At 40.3% G+C, this 22,025-nt stretch overlaps 1 protein-coding gene across 9 annotated transcripts in view; it reads right to left on the bottom strand.

Annotated features, from left to right (window-relative positions):
* LOC133639545 (neuromedin-K receptor-like) overlaps positions 1 to 18,889 on the bottom strand; it is a 48,417-nt gene extending 29,528 nt beyond the window's left edge. For 5 of the 9 annotated variants that reach the window (XR_009823809.1, XR_009823811.1, XR_009823812.1 and 2 more), the window contains exons 1-7: positions 18,770 to 18,889; positions 11,406 to 11,433; positions 11,028 to 11,140; positions 10,805 to 10,935; positions 10,495 to 10,590; positions 10,079 to 10,240; positions 4,780 to 4,976 (exon numbers count right to left, since the gene is read on the bottom strand). Coding sequence is in view for 1 of the 9 variants with exons in the window: in XM_062032931.1 (XP_061888915.1) it covers positions 4,780 to 4,976; positions 10,079 to 10,234 (353 nt within the window). In the remaining 8 variants the exon portion in view is untranslated. Of the gene's footprint in view, positions 1 to 4,779; positions 4,977 to 10,078; positions 10,241 to 10,494; positions 10,591 to 10,804; positions 10,936 to 11,027; positions 11,141 to 11,405; positions 11,434 to 18,698 lie in introns of all 9 variants that reach the window. The other 4 variants (XR_009823810.1, XR_009823814.1, XR_009823816.1 and 1 more) reach the window with 4 other exon arrangements.
* Between the last annotated feature and the right edge of the window lie 3,136 nt (positions 18,890 to 22,025).

Raw genomic sequence — 22,025 nt, 5'->3', positions numbered from 1 at the left:
AACTCGCCTCTCGACAAAATTGATAAGATCTAGGATTCGGGGGAAACCTGCCTATCCTGTCGGAACGGCTGTTGCTGGACACACTCTTGGGAGAAGCGGAGTGCAGGCGAGGACTTTGAAGACATCTACCTACTCGGAATCATCTGCTGATTGGACTAAGCGTTGCCCTAGTACAGTGTTTTTCAACCTTTTTTGAGCTAAGGTACATTTTTTGCGTTGAAAAAATGCGGAGGCACACCACCAGCAGACATCATTAAAAAACGAAACTCAGTTGACAGTTGGGTATGACTTTAAACCATAACCAAGCATGCATCACTATAGCTCTTGTCTCAAAGTAGGTGTACTGTCAAGGCTTTTTCTCTTTTTTGGTATTTTCCTGTAGCAGTTTCATGTTTTCCTTTGAGCGAGATTTCCCGTATCTACTTTGTTTTAGCAATCAAGAAGATTTTAGTTGTTTTTATCCTTCTTTGTGGGGACATTGTTGATTGTCATGTGGACGCCATCTTTGCTCCACAGTAGGTCTTAGCTGTCGTCCAGCAATCTGTTTTTGTTTACTTTGTAGCCAGTTCAATTTTAGTTTCGTTCTGCATAGCCTTCCCTAAGCTTCAATTACTTTTCTTAGGGGCACTCACCTTTTGTTTATTTTTGGTTTAAGCATTAGACTCAATTTAACCTGCAAACTGCCTTCCGCTGTTTCCGACATCTCCAAAGCAGTTAGCTACCTGCTGCCACCTACTGATATGGAAGAGTATTACACGGTTACTCTACCGAGCTCTAGACAGCACCGACACTCAACAACAACACATCATTTGCAGACTATAATTACTGGTTTGCAAAAAATATTTTTAACCCAAATAGGTGAAATTAGATCATCTCCCACAGCACACCAGACTGTATCTCACGGCACACTAGTGTGCCGTGGCACAGTGGTTGAAAAACACTGCCGTGGTGTATCGACATATTGGAAGACGCTGGCGGCCGTTCAAAGTACCCTAAATCTGCCACAAACGATCGGAGGATGCGGGCAGAGCTCCGAGCACTCAGACTTTTTGTGACTTCGGGCTAAATTGCAAGCTTGATAACATCATGGAGACGCCGCCTGCTTTGCATAGTGAAGTATGATAATTTTGAGGACCAGAAACAGAGTGAAAAGTTTAAATTGGTTTTCGGTCGCTCAAACACAAACATTGTAATCCGAATTGTTTTTCCCTGGCAAGATCATTGCTTTGACATTTCAAAGCAATAAGCAATTTACACATCCACCCCCTGCCCTGCGTCCCCCTTTCCCCACCTTTTACGTGCTGCCGTAAGTGGCGACCAATCAGCATTCCTCTTCTGTTCCCCTGTACAATGTTTGTCTAATCTTGAACGGGTTTGAGCCGAAAATGACATTTTGTTGTACTTGTCAATAAAAAGCTTTTTCTTCGTCTTCTTTTATAGCAAAGCATATTTCTTTATAAGAAACAATGTAAATATGAATAACGGGTTCAAACCTCGACAAAAGTCCATGTTTTAGTGAAGGTTTGTACACTTTGAACACAATATAAAGTACTATACAATAGTCTGTATTCATTTAACATAACAAATAAGTGATGGTTCAACTTCCTATTTATTAACATTAAGAACTGTGCTGTATGCACTGCTCTGCAAACACATGCACACACACAGAAGTCCCTTTGGTGCTCGCACAAACGATCACAAGTCACAACAATCCTTAACATTTAAAAAAAGCCAAGTCCACCGACATTAACAGCTGAAAAAACAGCGGCGAGAAAGAAGGTAGCAAGGACAGCGGGGTGGAGTTTTTCTTCTGCTATGAAATAAGTCTGCTCTGGCATAATTCTCCAGAAAAGTCCGGTCTCATCACAATTAAAACTTGTTGTGGTCAATTCTTCCATATTTGTAAGAGCCATTAATGTACTCCTCGCAAATAGCCTTTATTTTAGCTCCACAGCGATTCCCTCTTTCTTTCCTTGCCGTTCTGTTGAGTTAGTGGCGAAAAAACACACCAACAAAAGCACACACACCGAAGCACTGAGTAGCAAGTGCCTAGTAGTGTGCTGCAAAGTGGCGAGAGATTTAAGATATTTAATGTTCACACTGAGAAACTTAATTTATTTTAGCTGCGAAGACGTTTTTGGTGGCCATCCATGGCCAAGGACACTCATGAGTTCATCGCTGCTTGTTCTACTTGTGCCCGTAGCAAGACGTCACACAGGCCTCCTGCTGGTCTCCTTCGCCCTCTCTCCATTCCTGCTCGTCCTTGGTCACACATCGTCCTGGATTTCGTCACAGGATTTCCAGCCTCTAGAGGTAACACCACCATCTTAACTATTGTTGACCGTTTTTCCAAGGCAGCCCACTTCATTCTGCTGCGCAAGTTACCTTCTGCCTCAGAGACTTCTGATCTCCTCACTCTACACGTCGTCAAGCAACATGGTATCCCGGTGGATATCGTCTCTGACCGAGGCCCTCAGTTTACGTCACAAATATGGAGAGCCTTCTGCAAGGGAATCGGGGCCTCGGTCAGCCTCACATCGGGATACCATCCCCAAAGAAACGGGCAGGCTGAGAGGGCGAATCAAAGTTTGGAGACCATGCTCCGCTGTGTCGCCAGTCATCAACCCACATCCTGGAGCAAGTTTCTGCCTTGGGTGGAGTTTTCCTATAACTCCTTGAAGACCTCCGCTACCGGTATGTCTCCATTTGAGTGCTCATTGGGTTATCAACCCCCTTTGTTTCCCCAGCAGGAACTGGAAATCGCTGTTCCCTCAACAAGGGCTCATATTAGACGGTGTCAGAGGGTGTGGAGAGCCGCTCGTGCAGCTTTGGAAAGGGCATCCGAGAAAATGTGTCGCAACGCAAACCGTCATCGCATTCCAGCCCCATCCTATAAACCTGGACAACAAGTGATGCTTCTCACTAAGGACCTCAGTCTCCAGGTACCATCAAGGAAATTGGCTCCACGTTATGTTGGTCCATTCTCCATCATGTCGATCATAAATCCTGTATCTGTTAAATTGGCTCTCCCACCCTCGGTCAAGCGACATCCAGTTGTCCATGTATCTCAGATTAAGCCGGTAGCGGAGAGCGCTCTGTCTCCGCCTGTCCCTGCCCCCCCACCCTCTAGGTTCTTGTCTAATGGAGATCAGGTTTGGACGGTTAAGGAGATCCTCAGGGTCCGTCGACAAGGTAGGGGGCTCGTTTATCTGGTCGACTGGGAGGGATATGGACCTGAAGACAGATCTTGGGTGCCAGCCTCCTACCTTGCCGATCCCTCACTTCTAGAGGATTTCTACCGTGCCAATCCTGATGCTCCCCGGCGCTTGTCGGAGGCCTCGCATAAGGGGGGGGGGGGGGGGGGTACTGTCATGACGCGGAGTCGAACCCGCGTTTCCTCTGCACCTGGAGCTGCAGGCAACTCTGCTAACCCCTTATGCTGGCAGCACACTCAGACACGCCTCTGCTCGCGCTGAGCACAACACGCCCACACAGCAACAAGCCTGCAAGCAATCACTGATCAGCGCACCTGGACTTGACGAGGGGGAGCGGCATAAAGACCAGCGGACCCGAGGAACCTTTGCCAGAACGTTGCTAACCTTCCAGTAAGCATCACGTCTGGCATTCCTTTCCCAGTGATTTCCTCGTCCTTGTTTTGCTCTCTCTCCGTGTTTCCCCCTAGTTCATGCCCTTTTGTCTTTCCACAGTGACTCCCCTGTCCTCCGTGATCGTGCCTTGTCACTCGACACCCATCCGGTTTCCTGACTGCCCTCCTCGATCCACGACCTCCCTGCTCGGACCCAGACCACGCTGCCCTGCTCTTGCCCACGACCACTTGCCTGTCCACAAACTGCCTCTTCGCCTTGCCCCCTTGGATAACGACGAAAGATACAACCAACATTTACAGACAACAACCCTTGGTAACATTTACATTAATAATTTTACACATAGTCAACACTCACTCACTTTGAGTAGCATACACATGCCACGTATTCATCAAAGGTTTCAAATAAACCTTGTAAACCGCAGTCCTGCCCTGGTTGTCGCCTCCTTCCCTTCTCTGATACATAACAATTATGTTTATAAACTCAGAAAGTACGTCCATGGACACGTGAGGACTTTGAATATGACCAATGTATGATCCTGTAACTACTTGGTATCGGATCGATACCTAAATGTGTGGTATCATCCAAAACTAATGTAAAGTATCAAACAACAGAAGAATAAGTGATTATTACATTTTAACAGAAGTGTAGATAGAACATGTTAAAACAGAAAATAAGAAGATATTAACAGTAAATGAACAAGTTCTGTATTAATCAGTTTTTATAGTTTGTCCCTCATAATGTTGACAAAATAATAGGTAGATAAATGACACAATATGTTACTGCATACGTCAGCAGACTAATTAGTTTGTTTGTTTGCCTAAGTTGTCTCGTATGTTCAGTATTTTATTTAAGGACTAAATCGCAATAAGAAACATGTTTAATGTACCTTAAAATGTTTTGTTAAAATAAAGCCAATATTGCCATTTTTGTCGTCCCCTTTATTTAGAAAAGTACCGAAAAGTATCGAAATACATTTCGGTACCGGTACCAAAATATTGGTAATGGGACAACCCTAGTACACGCCAAGTTAACTTTCAGTTTCGATCCCGGTCAAGGGCACTTTATTCAGAGTAATGACACATGGGTGTCAGTGTGAGAACCGAGGTACCACTGTGGATTCCTATAAAGAGCAAGGAGAGTATGTAGAAAAGAAGGTGTATGTTCCTCCTACCTGCTGTTGAGGCAGCAGTAGATGATGGGGTTGTACATGGTGGAGCTCATGGCCAGCCACAGCACCGACAGGTACACCTGCTGGATGGACTTCCACTTGATCAGCTGCTTATTGAGACCCGTCACAATGAAGTAGATGTGATAAGGCAGCCAGCAGAGGGCAAAGGTCACCAAGACGATGATCATCATTTTCACAACCTGCCGGACAAAATAAAATAGGAGGCTGGTTTAGGATTTGTCCATTGCTGTATAATCCATGTTGGTTCTACGTCATGTTAGTATGCTACAGGAACACGGCCATGTCTTCAGCTGGCCCCATCTCTCCATCTTGCCGACCAGCCCTCTGACACTTGCTGAATCCCTGGCAAAAACACTCCCTGTGGATACAGTGGGCCTCCTCAGAGACAAAACAGACGTCTGAGTCTCTCCTGAAATGTAAACAAAAAACGCTGCACCCTCGGTTTGGAGATCTGTTAATGGAGTAAAAACAAACTAAAGTTTTCAAGATGGCGGCTAAACATCTCTAACGCAGTCAGTCAGTGACTTTGTGAGGATGAACAAGTAGTAAAGACTTCATTTGAAGACCTTTTTTAATGAGGTTCTAACAGTTACATGTGCACCTAGAACAGAGGTGTCAAACTCATGTTTATTGAGGGCCACATTGCAGTGATGGCCGCCCTCTGAGGGCCACTTGTGGATATTTATGAATATAAACATATTAAGCCTCTCAACACAAACTTCCCACTCATCTCATGCCCTCCCAGCTGCTACTGAAAGTCCTGGAAAGGGCAGGGTGTCTCAGTCTCAGAAAGAGGGTTATAAAAAAGATTGTGGAGAAAATGTTATGCAAAAATGTACCCCAAAGCTGGAACGAAAATTGGATGTCAGAAGTTGGGCTCGCATGTCGCAGTGTAAACCCGAATAAGTAAGCAGAACTAAAAAAAAATGAGGCAATCAGTTGCCTCATGTTTTTGAGTTCATAAACTAAAATATCTTAGTATATCAGATCGTAAATATTTTGAGTTTATGTTAAATGTACTTTTAAATTATAATTAAATTAAACTTACCAATTAAACCAACTCAAAAATGTTCAGTACATGCTACTCAGTTTATACATTCATCTTTCTAATTGTAATAAATCAGGAGAACTAAATCATTTCAAGTATGAAAACTCAGGAGTTAATGTTAGATGAACTTAACATTTATTAGTTCTTTCTTTCAATTTTACAATTAGACACAACTCAAAAACAAAGACTTGCTGAAACTCAAAACCATTTACCTCCAAACTTAAAATGTATGTGGCAACTGATTGCATTAAGTCTATATTTTATCTCGTCAAATGTTTATTAGAAACTTTTCCAGTCCAAATGGAAACTATTCTCAAAAAAGCTAAAATTAACATTAACATAAGATTTTCATGTCATAAATAGCTTAGAAACTGTTAATACATTACCAGGAAGGTGTTTACAAAGATGTGACTACACCTGTGCCTTTTAGCACAAGATCAAACATAAACAATATTTGAAAGACAATAGTTTTATATATATATATATATATATATATATATATTAAGGCTGAAACGACGCGTCGACGTAGTCGACGTCATCGGTTACGTAAATACGTCGACGCCGTTTTTGTGCGTCGACGCGTCGCATATTTACGTCACACTACCGTCATGGCGGAGCGCAAAGCAGACTGTGCGAGCGAGGGGGAAAAAATCACGCCAAAAGTGGTCAAAAGTGTGGGAGTATTTCAATACACGGCCTAATAATGTTGTTGTATGCACACTGTGTCGAGCGGAAATGGCCTATCATAGCAGCACAACGGCTATGAACGAGCATTTGAAAAGAAAACCATCAACTAGTCAATCGTCCGCGCGAGTATACGTTGTCATCATTACACAAAAACATGAATGTGTCATTTGTATCTGCTAGGGGTGTAACGGTACGTGTTTTGTATTGAACCGTTTCGGTACGGGGCTTTCGGTTCGGTACGGGGGTGTACCGAACGAGTTTCTAAGCTAAAGCTAACTTTAGCTGCTAAAGTCTTAACAAGCTGCTTCGCTCCTTCTGCGGCTGCCTCTGTCTCAGCACGCAGCATTGTCCCACCCACACAACCATCTGATTGGTACACACAAAGCGTTATACAAAGCGTTATCAGCCAATCAGCAGTGCGTATTCAAAACGTTACCAGCCAATCAGCAGTGTGTATTCAGAGCGCATGTAGTCAGCGCTTCAGCGTGGAGCAGATAGGTGTTTAGCAGGTGAGCATCAGGCAGTGGACTCTCCCCAAATGATAATAAACACCTCCCAGTCAACTACTAGTAACATCACTATGAGCTAGGGATGGGCGATACCACACTTTTAGGATTCGATACGATACCGATACTTTATCTTGCCTTTTCATCGATACCGATACCATTAATTTCTTATTGGCAATTTTTGTCAGTCAAAAATATTATTACTATTGTTATCATTTAAGACAAATCACAAGACAAATACAGACCATTTATGCCACATGTATTATGGTTAATATATAATAAAAGTCAAATTAAAATAAATAACATAAATATGAAAAATAAATTAAATATTATATATAATAATAATTATATATAATAATAATTAGATATTAGGGCTTTCCAATTAACTGTCAAATCCGAATCGCAAGAAGCTGCAGTTATTTTTTAAAGTTTGTGATATAATTAGCAATTAATGAAATATGAAATAGGTTAATGTTTTCGAAATGTAAGAAATGATGTTACAGATTAAAACCAAAATCACATTCAATCATATATTTCAAGATTTTCTTGGAAAAAAATAAAACTGTAATGCAAAGATGAAGAATCTCCAAATGTTATCCCTTTCTTATCTTGTTTTAAATACTCAAGCAATTTTCAACTAACAGTAAATTCCCCTGTGTGGAAATTATTTGAATTCAGGATAATCATTTAAACAAAAATATTCAGTAAACATTACTAAAAAAACAAAAAAACAATGCCTGTTTTAAGTCAACAATTGGACAACACTGGATATGCCTGGCTGCATCGCTGTCGGCTGGCTGTGTGTGTGTTGCACGTTGACGACGCTCATTCGCTGTCTCCTGTCACGTGACTGGGCCAGCTCTATACTCTGCCAGGTACAGGGGTGTCCCAGCACATAGTAAGTTAAGTAAGTCATCAAAAACATCTGAAAGTGATGCTTGCACCCCCCACACGCCGTTTTTTGGTTTATATCGATACTTTTTTCAGAAAAGTGATGCCAAATGAGTAGCGTGTGAGTATCGATATATCGATACCACAGGATCGATACGCACATCCCTACTATGAGCCCGTTGACCTTCTAGGAATATAAACTGGAGCTCAGCTCACTCGCAGTCCTGGCTTGAGGTGAAGGCTACCGGTAATTAGCTCTCAGTTCCAGCCACATCGACCCCTTCTGAGCGCTTATTTTCAGCTGCTGGGAATATTGTAAACAAGAAAAGAACCAGAGCATGTAGACATGCTAACCTTTCTTCATTACAACTGTTAGTCACTCACTGGAATGAGTAGAATTGGTTATTGTGTACTGTGTTGGACTGGATGTTTAATTTGCACATTTTAAAAGCAATACTTAATGTTTACAGTGCTCCAGAATATTTAGATTGGCACTTTTTTGTATTGGATGTTTATCTTTATTTTTGCACATTTTAGCAAATAAGCAATACTTTCACTTTTGTTGAAATGTTTACACTGTTGTTACAGAATATTTCGTTTTGCACTTTTTTGTATTGGATGTTTATCTTTATTTTTGCACATTTTAAAGCAAAATAAGCAATACTTTTACTTTTCAAATGCTTATACTATTGCAGAATATTACGATTTGCACTGGATGTTTACTTTTATATTTGCACATTAAAAAGCAAATAAGCTACTTTTAATTTTGTTAAATGTTAAAAGTTTTAAATGTTTACATTTTTACAGAATATTTTGTCATGTTGTCAATGTTGACTGAGTGGCCATACTTTTTTTTTTTTGTAAATAAAAGCCATGCCTTTTGAAAAAACTGGCCTACATTTATTTTTTCATCTTCATTTTGAATAAAAAAAATAATCGGTAAAAGGAAAAATAATCTATAGATGAATCGAAAAAATAATCTATAGATTAACCGATTAATCGAAAAAATAATCTATAGATTAATCGATAGAAAAATAATCGTTAGCTGCAGCCTTAATATATATATATATATATATATATATATATATATATATATATATATATATATATATATATATATACATATGTATATATACACTACCGTTAAAAAGTCTGGGGTCACATTGAAATGTCCTTATTTTTGAAGGAAAAGCACTGTACTTTTCAATGAAGATAACTTTAAACTAGTCTTAACTTTAAAGAAATACACTCTATACATTGCTAATGTGGTAAATGACCATTCTAGCTGCAAATGTCTGGTTTTTGGTGCAATATCTACATAGGTGTATAGAGGCCCATTTCCAGCAACTATCACTCCAGTGTTCTAATGGTACAATGTGTTTGCTCATTGACTCAGAAGGCTAATTGATGATTAGAAAACCCTTGTGCAATCATGTTCACACATCTGAAAACAGTTTAGCTTGTTACAGAAGCTACAAAACTGGCCTTCCTTTGAGCAGATTGAGTTTCTGGAGCATCACATTTGTGGGGTCAATTAAACGCTCAAAATGGCCAGAAAATAATGTTTTACGAATTAAATAGGGAATTAAAGAAACAATTACAAACGCACACTTTGGGCCCTCTGGTTGAAAATTGCAGTGCAGCAACATATAAACAGAAGGCTTGTAAATTATTCACAACTAAAACTGCTAAAACTCCAAAACTGTAAATAACATGTACAAAGGCAGTGTGTATCCTTCCTTTGGCTATTTGGTTTAAAGCAACTTCAGGGTGCATATCAGTTTCACATCAATGAATTATGAATTACACTAACCACTGACAAGTACTGGGACAGTGTGTACTTTGTGCCATTTATCTTAAAACCAGTTAAATAGAGCAGCGACTTTAACATCAACAGTTGAACATGCAGTAGTCAAATGAGTGAATGACATTGTCGTGGACTATGCTCTAACAGAGTGAGCCATCTGAATCCACCTTTTTTTTGGATCTTGACTTACACATGTGACATCAGGTCATTTTTGAGACTCTGCAGCTTGGGTGACAGTTTAGCGTCATCAAGACCAAGTAAGATTTTCTGTGTGAACTCAAATGTGTTGGTTAGTCCATTGGGATAATTGAGATGTAAAGCATACATGAGGCTGAACATCACCAGGAAGGTATCAGGAAGCCTGGGGAGGTCGACCACCACATCATCCTCTAGGATGACAGCGATTCTCACTGGGTCGTAGTTAACTGGACTCGTGGCTTCATCACTGACGATTGTCAGGAGGACCACTGCTGCATCCTCCAGGTCTGGGTCATCCATATCATCCTTAAAAAAATTCAAAGGGAGATCAGATACTAATCACTTGATTTCTTAGCAGTGATTGTTGATTTTTTTTAATGCCCTAATGGGCACAACATGACTCCTTAGGTCTCTAAACATCTTGCCAAAGGTTTGCAGTTAAAACACTGGCACATTTGCCGAAATGTTAATGTGTGTTGTCCTTATACATAAATAAATAGAAAATATTAATTGGTTCATTTACAGTACAGCAGGCCTGATATCTCTCTACTAGGACTTACCACACATGTCCTGAAAAATCCAGAGACTTCCTCTCGTAGATAGACAGGAAGGGCATGGAGAACAGTGGTACATTTTGTGTGGACATCATGTCATTCCTAAGAAGATTAACAGTGTAAATACTGTGACAAGTTTACTAATCAAACTCAATGCCAAACAGCCCTGACCAATTTGCCACCACAGTGATATTTGCACATAAATCCAATAATAACCTGCTGACTTAGCTGGTGCAATTGTGGAATTCAAGAGCTAGTTTTAAGCATTAAACTCCCAAAATGACACAAAGACTTCACATGTGAATTGTATATTCACCTGTGCATCATGGACTTTGAACATGTCAGCCAAAGCATCTGCAGTCTTTCCAGTTTAGGAAGCTTTCTGTCTAAATAAGGCCATTAAACGAGGAGTGTGGCAATGTTAGGAAAGTTCTGGTTTGCATACACCTGCAGTGAGGAAAGAACAGTACAGTAACAGCAATTCTTTTTTTAAATGATGAATGAAATAAGGCAACACTACACACAATGTGACAAAGTACCGGCAAAGATAAAAACAGATGAAAGAAATGATCCACATGACCTCAGATGGCATATGAAGAGCAGGCCAGAGGTCCATCAGCTCTTTCACAGGTGGGCAGGACATAACTATAGTCTGTCAGAAAAAGAAAAAGGTTGCTGAATTGGGGATAGAGGACACTTGAAAGTCACAAGTCCCTGAATCTTGTTTGCATTGCTTTTAGGTTCTTGAGTATGATATCTTGACAGATTAGTTCTCAGTGCACTAAGTGTCTGAAATGTGCTCATGCAATTATCATGGAGGCACAGGACTGGGCTAACTTTTGAAAAGTGGCTGTGCTGCAGTCTACAGTGTTTAAATAAATATGATATAGTGGTAAAAGAAGCTGAACACAACTTACAGTGCCAAGTCATATTTGTTGCAGCAACCTGAAAACACACACACACACACACACACACAATATTATTTTACAAGCCACCTGTGTTAATTTTTAACCCTCAACCAAATCACATAAAGTCATATTTCTCATCCTAAAAGGATACAAGAAAATACACCATCATTGGTTAAATCAAAGGTAATGTGTAAGATGCCTGTTAGACTATTCAATCTGCAACATTTTACACAAATACATTTGAAAGTATTTACAATTAATCAAAACAATGTTGATGTTATTACATTTATATACTGGCCGATGAACCTACATTTGTAAGTGCATGTCATAGAGCAGTGGTTCTCAACCTTTTTTCAGTGATGTACCCCCTGTGAACATTTTTTTAATTCAAGTACCCCCTAATCAGAGCAAAGCATTTTTGGTTGAAAAAAAGAGATAAAAAAGTAAAATACAGCACTATGTCATCAGTTTCTGATTTATTAAATTGTATAACAGTGCAAAATATTGCTCATTTGTAGTGGTCTTTCTTGAACTATTTGGAAAAAAAGATATAAAAATAACTAAAAACTTGTTGAAAAATAAACAAGTGATTCAATTATAAATAAATATTTCTACACATGGAAGTAATCATCAACTTAAAGTGCCCTCTTTTGGGATTGTAATAGAGATCCATCTGGATTCATGAACTTAATTCTAAACATTTATTTTGTTGAAGTATTATTCAATAAATATATTTATAAAGGATTTTTGAATTGTTGCTATTTTTAGAATATTTAAAAATAATCTCACGTACCCCTTGGCATACCTTCAAGTACCCCCTGGGGTACGCGTACCCACCCCCATTAGAGAATCACTGTCATAGAGGCATGTATGTTTGTGTTATTATCTAACAGTCAGACAAAATAACTGCAAAATAACAAATATAAATCCAAGTACAGCCTCGGTCATTGTTTTCACAAATGCTGGTGGTATAACTTTACTGACAGTTTCATTATTCAGCTGGTTCTGGGGTCTAAACTAAGCACACTGACAGAGCTTCTTGTTTTTTTTTTCCTTATTTCTTCAGAGCATCATGTTTTTTTGTTTTTTTTTTAAAGCGTCACGTTTTAAAAATGAGTCTTAAAAAAGAAAAAGGGAGTCTCTAAATAATTTAAAAAAAAAACATCTCTAAAGTAAAGCTTAACTTTGACAAGAGAGGCACTGCTCATTTCATTTAGTAAATGGACCGTTATACTTTAGCAGCGCTAACAGAGCTAACGACGCTAAGTGAGCTAATCGGCTAACACACATGGGGGGTGGGGGGGCCTAAGCGCACACTGACAGAGCATCATGTTTTGATGTTTTTGTTCTTCTTCAGAGCGTCACGTTTTCAAAATGAGTCTTAAAAAGGGGGGAAAGAAACTCTCAATAAAAAATGTGTCTAAATTAATGCTAAACTTGAACAAGAAGACAGCGCTGCTCATTCAGTGTAGACTGCTCCTGTTAGACTTTAGCCGCGCTAAAACATCTAACTGAGCTAACCATAGACATCTTATAAGTAGACGCAGCATTGGCTGCTGTGACGCGAGAAATTGGGCCGCCATCTTGAAGTGGTGACGAGGAGCCGGCGAGCAGCCTAAACTGACAGTTGACAGGTAGAAAACAAAGATGGTGTTCAGCGTTTTCCTGCTCAAATGAGCGGACTGTTGAAAATATGAATCGGGGGATTACTTTTCACAAGTAAGATTTAACATTAACTTGGTTGTATTTTGTGAAAATAATATTACCACAGAGTTGAGAAGGAGCAAAGATCTTCAAAAGTACTGAAATCGTAGCCGCTAGCAAACAAGAGTATGACCTTAATAGAATTGCTTGTCAATGAAATTAATTAAATTTAAAAATGTCATACTTGAAAAACAAAGTTCAAATAAATGATGAAGATAAAGATTGTTCAAAATTCTAAATTCACCAGCCGCCACTGATTATGATGCATTCTCATTTTAGGCAAAGTATAAGACAATACTTTCTTAACAGTATAATTGTAACCAGGAATAAGTCTTCAAGTAACAATATTCAAATACTAACATTGTTGGGTAAAACAGAATTTGGTTTTATTCTGAATCCAGTGAAACAGATTGGTGGTTTTAGCTGATATAAAGACTTTCAGGTGTTTATATATGTTTATGTTTAAGTATTTGGCAGACGCTTTTATCCAAAGCGACATACATAAAAAATACATATAAAACAATCACTGTAAACATGATCATTTAAGGGAAGAATGTAATACAAAATGTCAATACAAAGTGTCAAGACAGAATAAATTCTCTGCTGCTGCAGCAACAGAGATACAGTCTATAGGTCCCTAAGATATATAGATATCTAATGTATTCATACATTGTTTATGTAGGATATACGCATGTATATATAACCTAATCATATTGTTTCTTGAACTTAAAAATAGCTGACCGTTTTTTCCCCCCTTCTCTGGGATTATATTCCCAGTTTTGATCTCGGACGTCTGGTCACTTATAGCATATAAGAATATTCTATTACTGTTAAGCAAACTATGAATAATAAAACATGTGTCCTTTATCATAGCTACACGTATGACAAAAAAGCGCGTGAAAATCAGTGGTATTCAGTGAGGTAAAATTAATTAAATGCGCTGATCATGGCGCCGATGAAGCCTGCCTCGGTGCTCTCGTGCGCTCTGTTTTCTTTGTTTTTGTGCATAAATTGTGTGTCTGGGTGCTCTTACACCCGCGAAGAGCTACTGAACATCAGATCCATCATCCCTATGGACTTATTACCAGTCATCTTAGCGTCAGCTGTGGATTTGGTCCATTCTGTGATCAAAAGAGGGAGACCGCACCGAAGAGGGAAGCGTGCTGGGCGCCCTTGTCCGTCTTCGCTGACGTGGATTACGCACGCCTCTACCAGGCATCTTTCTCTCCAATGTCCGCTCACTTGCCAACAAGATGGACGAGCTAGCGTTGCTGATGAGAAGGAACAAGGACTTTTCCTCATCTTGTGTGTTGTGCTTCACGGAGACATGGCTGAGCGCGAGTGTCCCGGACAGCGTGGTTCAATTGGAGGGCTTTCATCTTCTCCGCGCGGACAGAGATGCGGAGCTCTCCGGGAAAAAAGGAGGCGGTGGAGTTTGCTTCTTTGTCAACAACAGCTGGTGTACAGACGTGACGGTGATATCCAAACAATGCTCTCCTTCTCTGAAATATATTTTCATTCACTGTAAGCCCTTTTACTCACCGCGTGAGATAATTTCATTCATTCTGGTGGCTGTTTACATCCCACCCAGCGCGGACGTGCGTGACGCTCAGCGCACGCTTGCAGGACAGATCTTACATGTGGAACGGTCTTTTCCGGACTCTCTTGTTATCGTACTTGGTGACTTTAACAAGGGAAATTTGAGCCAGGAATTACCAAAGTATAGACAGTTTATTAAATGCCCGACCAGAGGAGAACACTTTGGATCACTGCTACACTACATTAAGCAAGGCTTTTCATGCAGTCACGCGCGCTGCTCTCGGACTATCAGATCACGTGATGGTGCACTTAATCCCTTCATACAGACAGAGACTGAAACTGGCTAAACCTGTTATGAGGACCGTTAAGTGTTTCACCGCTGAGTCTGTGGACGAGTTGCGTGCATGTTGGGAGACGACAGACTGGGAGGCAATTGGAGTGGCCACGGACAATCTGGACGAGTATACGGACACTGTGACCTCATACATACAGTTCAATGAGGCGCGCATCATTCCAACGCGCACCAGGGCTTGTTATAACAACGACAAGCCCTGGTTCACACCAAAGCTCCGACAGCTGCGTAAGAAGAAGGAGGCTGCGTGGAGAAGCTGGGACCAGAGTACCTACAGATAAGCGAAGTACCACTTCAACAGGGAAGTGGAGAAAGCTAAATCTGTGTACTCTAACCGTCTACAGGAACAATTCCGCTCCAATGATTCTGCGGCCGTTTGGAGAGGGCTAAGGGCCCTTACGAACTATAAGCCCAAAAGCCCCCAGGCCCAGAATGACCGGACTCTCGCTCAGGGCCTCAACACACATTACTGTCGTCATGAACGGCCTTCAGCTCATCAAAGCCCTGCTACCCCCACCATCACCCTCCCCACCAATGCCAGCACTTCATTAAAGGAGTTAAAGGCCTCAAAGGACTCCAAGGACATCACAGGACTCCAAGAACATCATAGGACTGTAAAGGCCCTCTCCATCCGAGAAGAGGATGTACGCCGGCAGTTCTTGAAGCTGAATACGTGGAAGGCCCCCGGGCCGGATGGTGTCTCCCCCTCCACTCTCAGACACTGTGCGGATCAGCTAGCTCCTGTCTTCACTGACATTTTTAACACCTCTTTGGAGCTATGCCGCGTGCCGTCCTGCTTTAAGACCTCCACCATTGTCCCTCTCCCCAAGAAAGCATGGATCACAGGACTAAATGACTACAGGCCGGTTGCGCTGACGTCTGTGGTCATGAAGTCCTTTGAGCGCTTGGTCCTGCCCCACCTCAAGGACATCACCGCCCCCCTCCTGGACCCACTGCAGTTCGCCTATAGAGCCAACAGGTCTGTGGATGATGCAGTGAACCTGGCCCTCCACTTCATCCTGGAGCATCTGGACTCCCCAGGAACCTACGCTAGGATCTTGTTTGTGGACTTCTCCCTGTATACAAACTGCTGCACCTCCAGTCACCAGTCCATAAAACTGCTCAAGTTTGCGGATGACACCACCCTAATTGGGCTCATCTCGGATGGCGATGAGTGCGCCTACAGGAGAGAGGTGGCGTCCTGGTGCAGCCTCAACAACCTGGAGCTGAACGCCCAGAAAACAGTGGAGATGATCATGGACTTCAGGAAAGTCATAGCCCCCATGCCCCCTCACCCTGATTGACTCTCCCACCCCCGTCCCCATTGTGGACTCCTTCCGTTTCTTGGGCACCACCATCGCCCAAGACCTCAAGTGGGAGCCGACCATCAGCTCCCTCATCAAGAAGCCGCAGCAGAGGATGTACTTCCTGTGGCAGCTGAGGAAACTTAAGGTGCCGACCGAGATGCTGGTGCAGTTTTACTCAGCCATTATAGAGTCCATCCTGACCTCCTCCATCACCGTGTGGTTCCCTGGCGCCACAGTCCAGGATAAGCATAGACTGCAGCGCATCGTACATGCTGCTGAGAAGGTGATTGACTGCAAGCTCCCATCCCTCAAGGACTTGTTCTCCTCCAGGACCAGAAGGCGTGTGGGTCGGATCACAGCTGACTCTTCTCACCCTGGACACAAACTATTCTCCCCTCTCCCATCAGGCAGGAGACTACGCTCCATCGAGACCCACACCTCCCGCCACCTGAACAGTTTTTTCCCCTCGGCCATTAGGCACATGAACAATAACTCTTAACAGTAGCTCCTTGAATTCCTTGAATTCCTTCTAAGTCTATAACAAGATCTGATAGCTCAGTCACAGCTCTTTTTATTACCAAATATGTGTTATATGTGTTGTTATGTTGCACGATTGCACCAAGAAAAATTCCTAGTTTGTGAACCCGTTCTCAAACAATGGCAATAAAACTATTCTGATTCTGACAGTTCATTGCTCCTGCCAAATGAATTGCACTGAGTGGAGCGGATCACCACTCCAAGATGGCGGCCCCGCGTCTCGTCAGCGCCAGTAGGCAGTAGCGCTCGATGCTGCGTACCCTTAGAACAGCGTTTCTCAAAGTGTGGGGCGCGCCCCACTGGTGGGGAATAGAGACATGACAGGTGGGGCGCGAGGAACGGGAGGAAATTTCACTTTACTTTAAAAAAAAAAAAATTATATTCTTAGATTTTTTTTTTACTATGCTTTAATTTTCTATACACACTGTAAATCACTTTGTGATTCTGTCTGTGAAACCTGCTATATAAATAAATGTAAATTACTTATTTTTCCTGTAGGCTTTAAATTTCTAGGTAGGAGCGAAAGTTTGACAGACATAGCAACAGTAACTAATGGGGGCGGGGCTAAGCGGAAGCTTTGTGAATGGCGAGTCACTGTGCGAGGATTTGCTGTTTTGCAAATACATAAAAAATAGAGCTACTGCTGATGAGCTGTTCGAGATAATGGACAGTTTCCTCAAAGAACACAACCTTAAATGGGAAAAATGTGTGGGCTTTTGCTCTGATGGCACACAGACCATGGCAGGGTAAAGAAACGGGCTGCAGGCTCTAATAAAGAGGGTTGTGCCAAATGCGCATTGGACACACTGTGTCATTCACCGGGAAGCACTCGCGTCAAGGCAGCTCAGCCCCGAACTCAATGAGGTTTTAACAGTGGCAGTGTCAAGCCTGCAACCCCGATTTCAAAAGCTGTGCAGTGCAAAACAGGCTCATTGCAGCCACTAATGCTGGAGTACTGTAAAACTCATGTTCATTTGCCTGTCTTGCCAAAATGCATAGCTCCTCCTTTTTTTTTGCAAAGATTGCAAAGTGGCACTTTTATTTGATTTATTATTGAACTTGATGCAAGTTATTTGATTTATTATTGAACTTGATGCAAGTTATAACACTTTTATTTTACTTATTATTGAACTTGATGCAAGTTATAACACTTTTATTTGATTTATTATTGAACTTGATGCAAGTTATAACACTTTTTTGATTTATTATTGAACTTGATGCAAGTTATAACACTTTTTTTGATTTATTATTGAACTTGATGCAAGTTATAACACTTTTGTTTTATTTATTATTGAACTTGATGCAAGTTATTTGATTTATTGAACTTGATGCAAGTTATTTGATTTATTATTGAACTTGGTGCAAGTTATAACCCTTTTTTTGATTTATTATTGAACTTGATGCAAGTTATAACACTTTTGTTTGATTTATTATTGAACTTGATGCAAGTTATTTGATTTATTATTGAACTTGATGCAAGTTATTTGATTTATTATTGAACTTGATGCAAGTTATACCACAGCTGCACAGTTATTTTATTTATTATTGAACTTGATGCAAGTTATACCACAGCTGCACAGTTATTTTATTTATTATTGAACTTGATGTTATTTTATGTTATTGAGTTTGAATGTATACAACTTGATGTTCAATAAATTTGAAAATGTTAAGCTTGGCATTAGCGTTCTGTTGGGGCGATGGGGGCAGGTGGGGCTTGAAAACTCCCCCTTGTCCAAAGTGGGGGATGACAAAAAAAGTTTGAGAACCACTGCCTTAGAAGATGTCTATGGACTAGCTAACAGTCTACACTTTGGCATCAGGAGACTTTGCATGCTAGCTTGCTACATGGCTAACGTTACTCACCATGTCCGTCTTAAAAACACGTTGAACTTTCAGAAACATACATTCAAGGAAGTTTTATGTTGACTACTTACATTCACCTCAATGGTGCAGAGCTGAGGGTCAATTGGTCTCCCGACTCCTGCTCTTCTCATGTCTGCTGCCTGAAGAGGAAATGCACGAAAATGCTACAAAATAAAAGCGCTTCCTCTCTGCGTGTGTGGGCGTGCGCGCTTGTGTGCATGTAATCATTTATATATATACATACGCTCAAAGTATAATAACAATACAAATCTATAATACAATTGATTCATTCTTAATTTATTTCATGATTTGATTTATTGATTTGTTCTTTCAAAATAAGACAAAATTATGTTTAATCCACTGAGTTTGAAGTAACTGAGTTAATTATTTTAAGTAGCAGGTACATAATCTGCAAACAAGTTAATATTAATTAAAAATAAAACGAAGGAAATTGTTACTCACACTCAACATTTTTAAGTAAGTACCACTTTTAACAACTTTTTAGGTTTACACTACTTATTTTAATTCATTATTTTGAGCATTCAGGTTTACAGTGCGGCGTCAAGGCATTTTGGAGTTATATGAATAGGAAACAATTTGTTTCAATACTGTATGTTTGTATGAAATAATAAACTTAATAGAATATAATAAATATCTTTGTTTTTGCAAGATAGCGTTATGTTTTAGCGGTTATGTTTACCTTGCATGTCCTGGCTGGGAATCAAACCATGTCTGCTGGAACAGATGTTAAAAAAACAAAAAAAACAACACTTTTTTAAATTTCTTTAAAACGATTTTTAAAGGCCTACTGAAACCCACTACTACCAACCACGCAGTCTGATAGTTTATATATCAATGATGAAATCTTAACATTGCAACACATGCCAATACGGCCGGGTTAACTTATAAAGTGCAATTTTAAAATTCCCGCCGCACTTCCGGTTGAAAAACTCCTTTGGATATGATTTATACGCGTGACGTCACAAAAGCAACGGAAGTGGTTGGACCCCATCGGACCCGATAGAAAAGCCTCTTGTTTTCTTCGACAAAATTCCACAGTATTCTGGACATCTGTGTTGGTGAATCTTTTGCAATTTGTTTAATGAACAATGGAGGCTGCAAAGAAGAACGTTGTAGGTGGGATCGATCGGTGTCTTAGCGGCTAAGTACAATACTTACAGCAACACAACAAGGACTACTTACTACACCTAGCCGATGCTTGCCGCCAAACCCACGGATGAAGTCCTTCGTCGCGCCGTTGATCGCTGGAATGCAGGTGAGCACGGCTGTTGATAGGAAGATGAGGGCTGGCTGGCGTAGGTGGAGCGCTAATGTTTTATCATAGTTCTGTGAGGTCCGGTTGCTCAGTTGCTAAATTAGCCTTAGCGTCGTTAGCAACAGCATTTTTAAGCCTTACCAGGCTGAGAATTTTTAACCGTGTAGTTACATGTACATGGTTTAATAGTATTGTTGGTCTTCTGTCTATCCTTCCAGTCAGGGGTTTATTTATTTTGTTTCTATCTTCATTTGAGAACGATGCTATCACGTTAGCTCAGTAGCTAAGTGTGTCACAGATGTATTGTCTTGGAGATAAAAGTCACTTTAAATGTCCATTTCGCATGCTCGACTCTCATTTTCAAGAGGATATAGTATCCGAGGTGGTTTAAAATACAAATCCGTGATCCACAATAGAAAAAGGAGAGAGTACATAGTTCTGTGAGGTCCGGTTGCTAAGTTGCTAAATTAGCCTTAGCGTCGTTAGCAACAGCATAGTTAAGCCTTACCAGGCTGAGAATTTTGAACCGTGTAGTTACATGTACATGGTTTAATAGTATTTTTGATCTTCTGTCTATCCATCCAGTCAGGTTTTTTTTTAATTTAGTTTCTATCTGCATTTGAGACTGCTATGCTATCACGTTGGCTACGTAGCTAGGTTAGCTTCTATTTTTTTAGCTTCGAAAAGCTGAATATTATTAATCGTGTATTTACATGTTCATGGTTTAATAGTATTTTTGATCTTCTGTCTATCCATCCAGTCAGGGTTTTTTTTAATTTAGTTTCTATCTGCATTTAAGACTGATGCTATCACGTTGGCTACGTTGCTAGGTTAGCTTCTATTTTTTTTAGCTTCGCAAAGCTGAATATTATTAATCGTGTATTTACATGTTCCTGGTTTAATAGTATTTTTGATATTCTGTCTATCCATCCAGTCAGGGTTTTTTTTAATTTAGTTTCTATCTGCATTTGAGACTGCTATGCTATCACGTTGGCTACGTTGCTAGGTTAGCTTCTATTTTTTTTTTAGCTTCGCAAAGCTGAATATTATTAATCGTGTATTTACATGTTCAGTCACTGTGAATGTCCATTTCGTGTTCTCGACTCTCATTTTCAAGAGGGTATAGTATCTGAGGTGGTTTAAAATACAAATCTGTGATCTACAATAGAAAAAGGAGAGAGTTTGGAATCCAATGAGCCAGCTTGTACCTAAGTTACGGTCAGAGCGAAAAAAGATACGTCCATCACTGCCTCTCAAGTCCTTCACTGTAACGTTCATCATCTACGAATCTTTCATCCTCGCTCAAATTAATGGGGTAATCGTCACTTTCTCGGTCCGAATCTCTCTCGCTCCATTGTAACAATGGGGAATTGTGAGGAATACTAGCTCCTGTGACGTCACTCTACTTCCGGTACAGGCAAGGCTTTTTTTTATCAGCGAGCAAAAGTTGCGAACTTTATCGTCGATTTTCTCTACTAAATCCTTTCAGCAAAAATATGGCAATATCGCAAAATGATCAAGTATGACACATAGAATGGATCTGCTATTCCCGTTTAAATAAAAAAAATTCATTTCAGTATAAGTCTTTTTTTAATTATTTATTTGTTTGTTTTTAATACAATTCAACTTTAATTTAATGCATGTTTTTACCAAAAAATTCATGGGAAATAAATTGTTAAATTAAAAAAAAAACAACACTAAATAGCAGATTTAACAAACAGAAAATTTTGATGGGCCTGCTATATGTGCCCTGAACCTCTGGCACGGGGTCGATGGAAGCCGGCACACTTCTAAGCTGGTGCCAAGTATCCAAATCTATGATTTGTGGGTTTAAACATACAAAATGAGCTGAACAAAAAAAATAGCATAAAACATTAGCATGCTAACATTAGCATGCAAATATAAGAGACGTTAGCATACTTCCAAAATGGCGCCAAGCATCAAAATCCATGATTTTTTTGGTTTAAAAATACAAAATTAGCTAAAAAAATTAGCATAAAACATTAGCATTTTAACAAAACTTTTGTATGGCTTTAGTCAGCTCCAGACAA

Source organism: Entelurus aequoreus, linkage group LG22 (genome assembly GCF_033978785.1).
Source record: "Entelurus aequoreus isolate RoL-2023_Sb linkage group LG22, RoL_Eaeq_v1.1, whole genome shotgun sequence".
In the NCBI taxonomy this organism is placed as follows: domain Eukaryota; kingdom Metazoa; phylum Chordata; class Actinopteri; order Syngnathiformes; family Syngnathidae; genus Entelurus; species Entelurus aequoreus.
The sequence above is the reverse complement of the archived record's forward strand: the minus strand, read 5'-3'. Positions and strand labels throughout refer to the sequence as shown.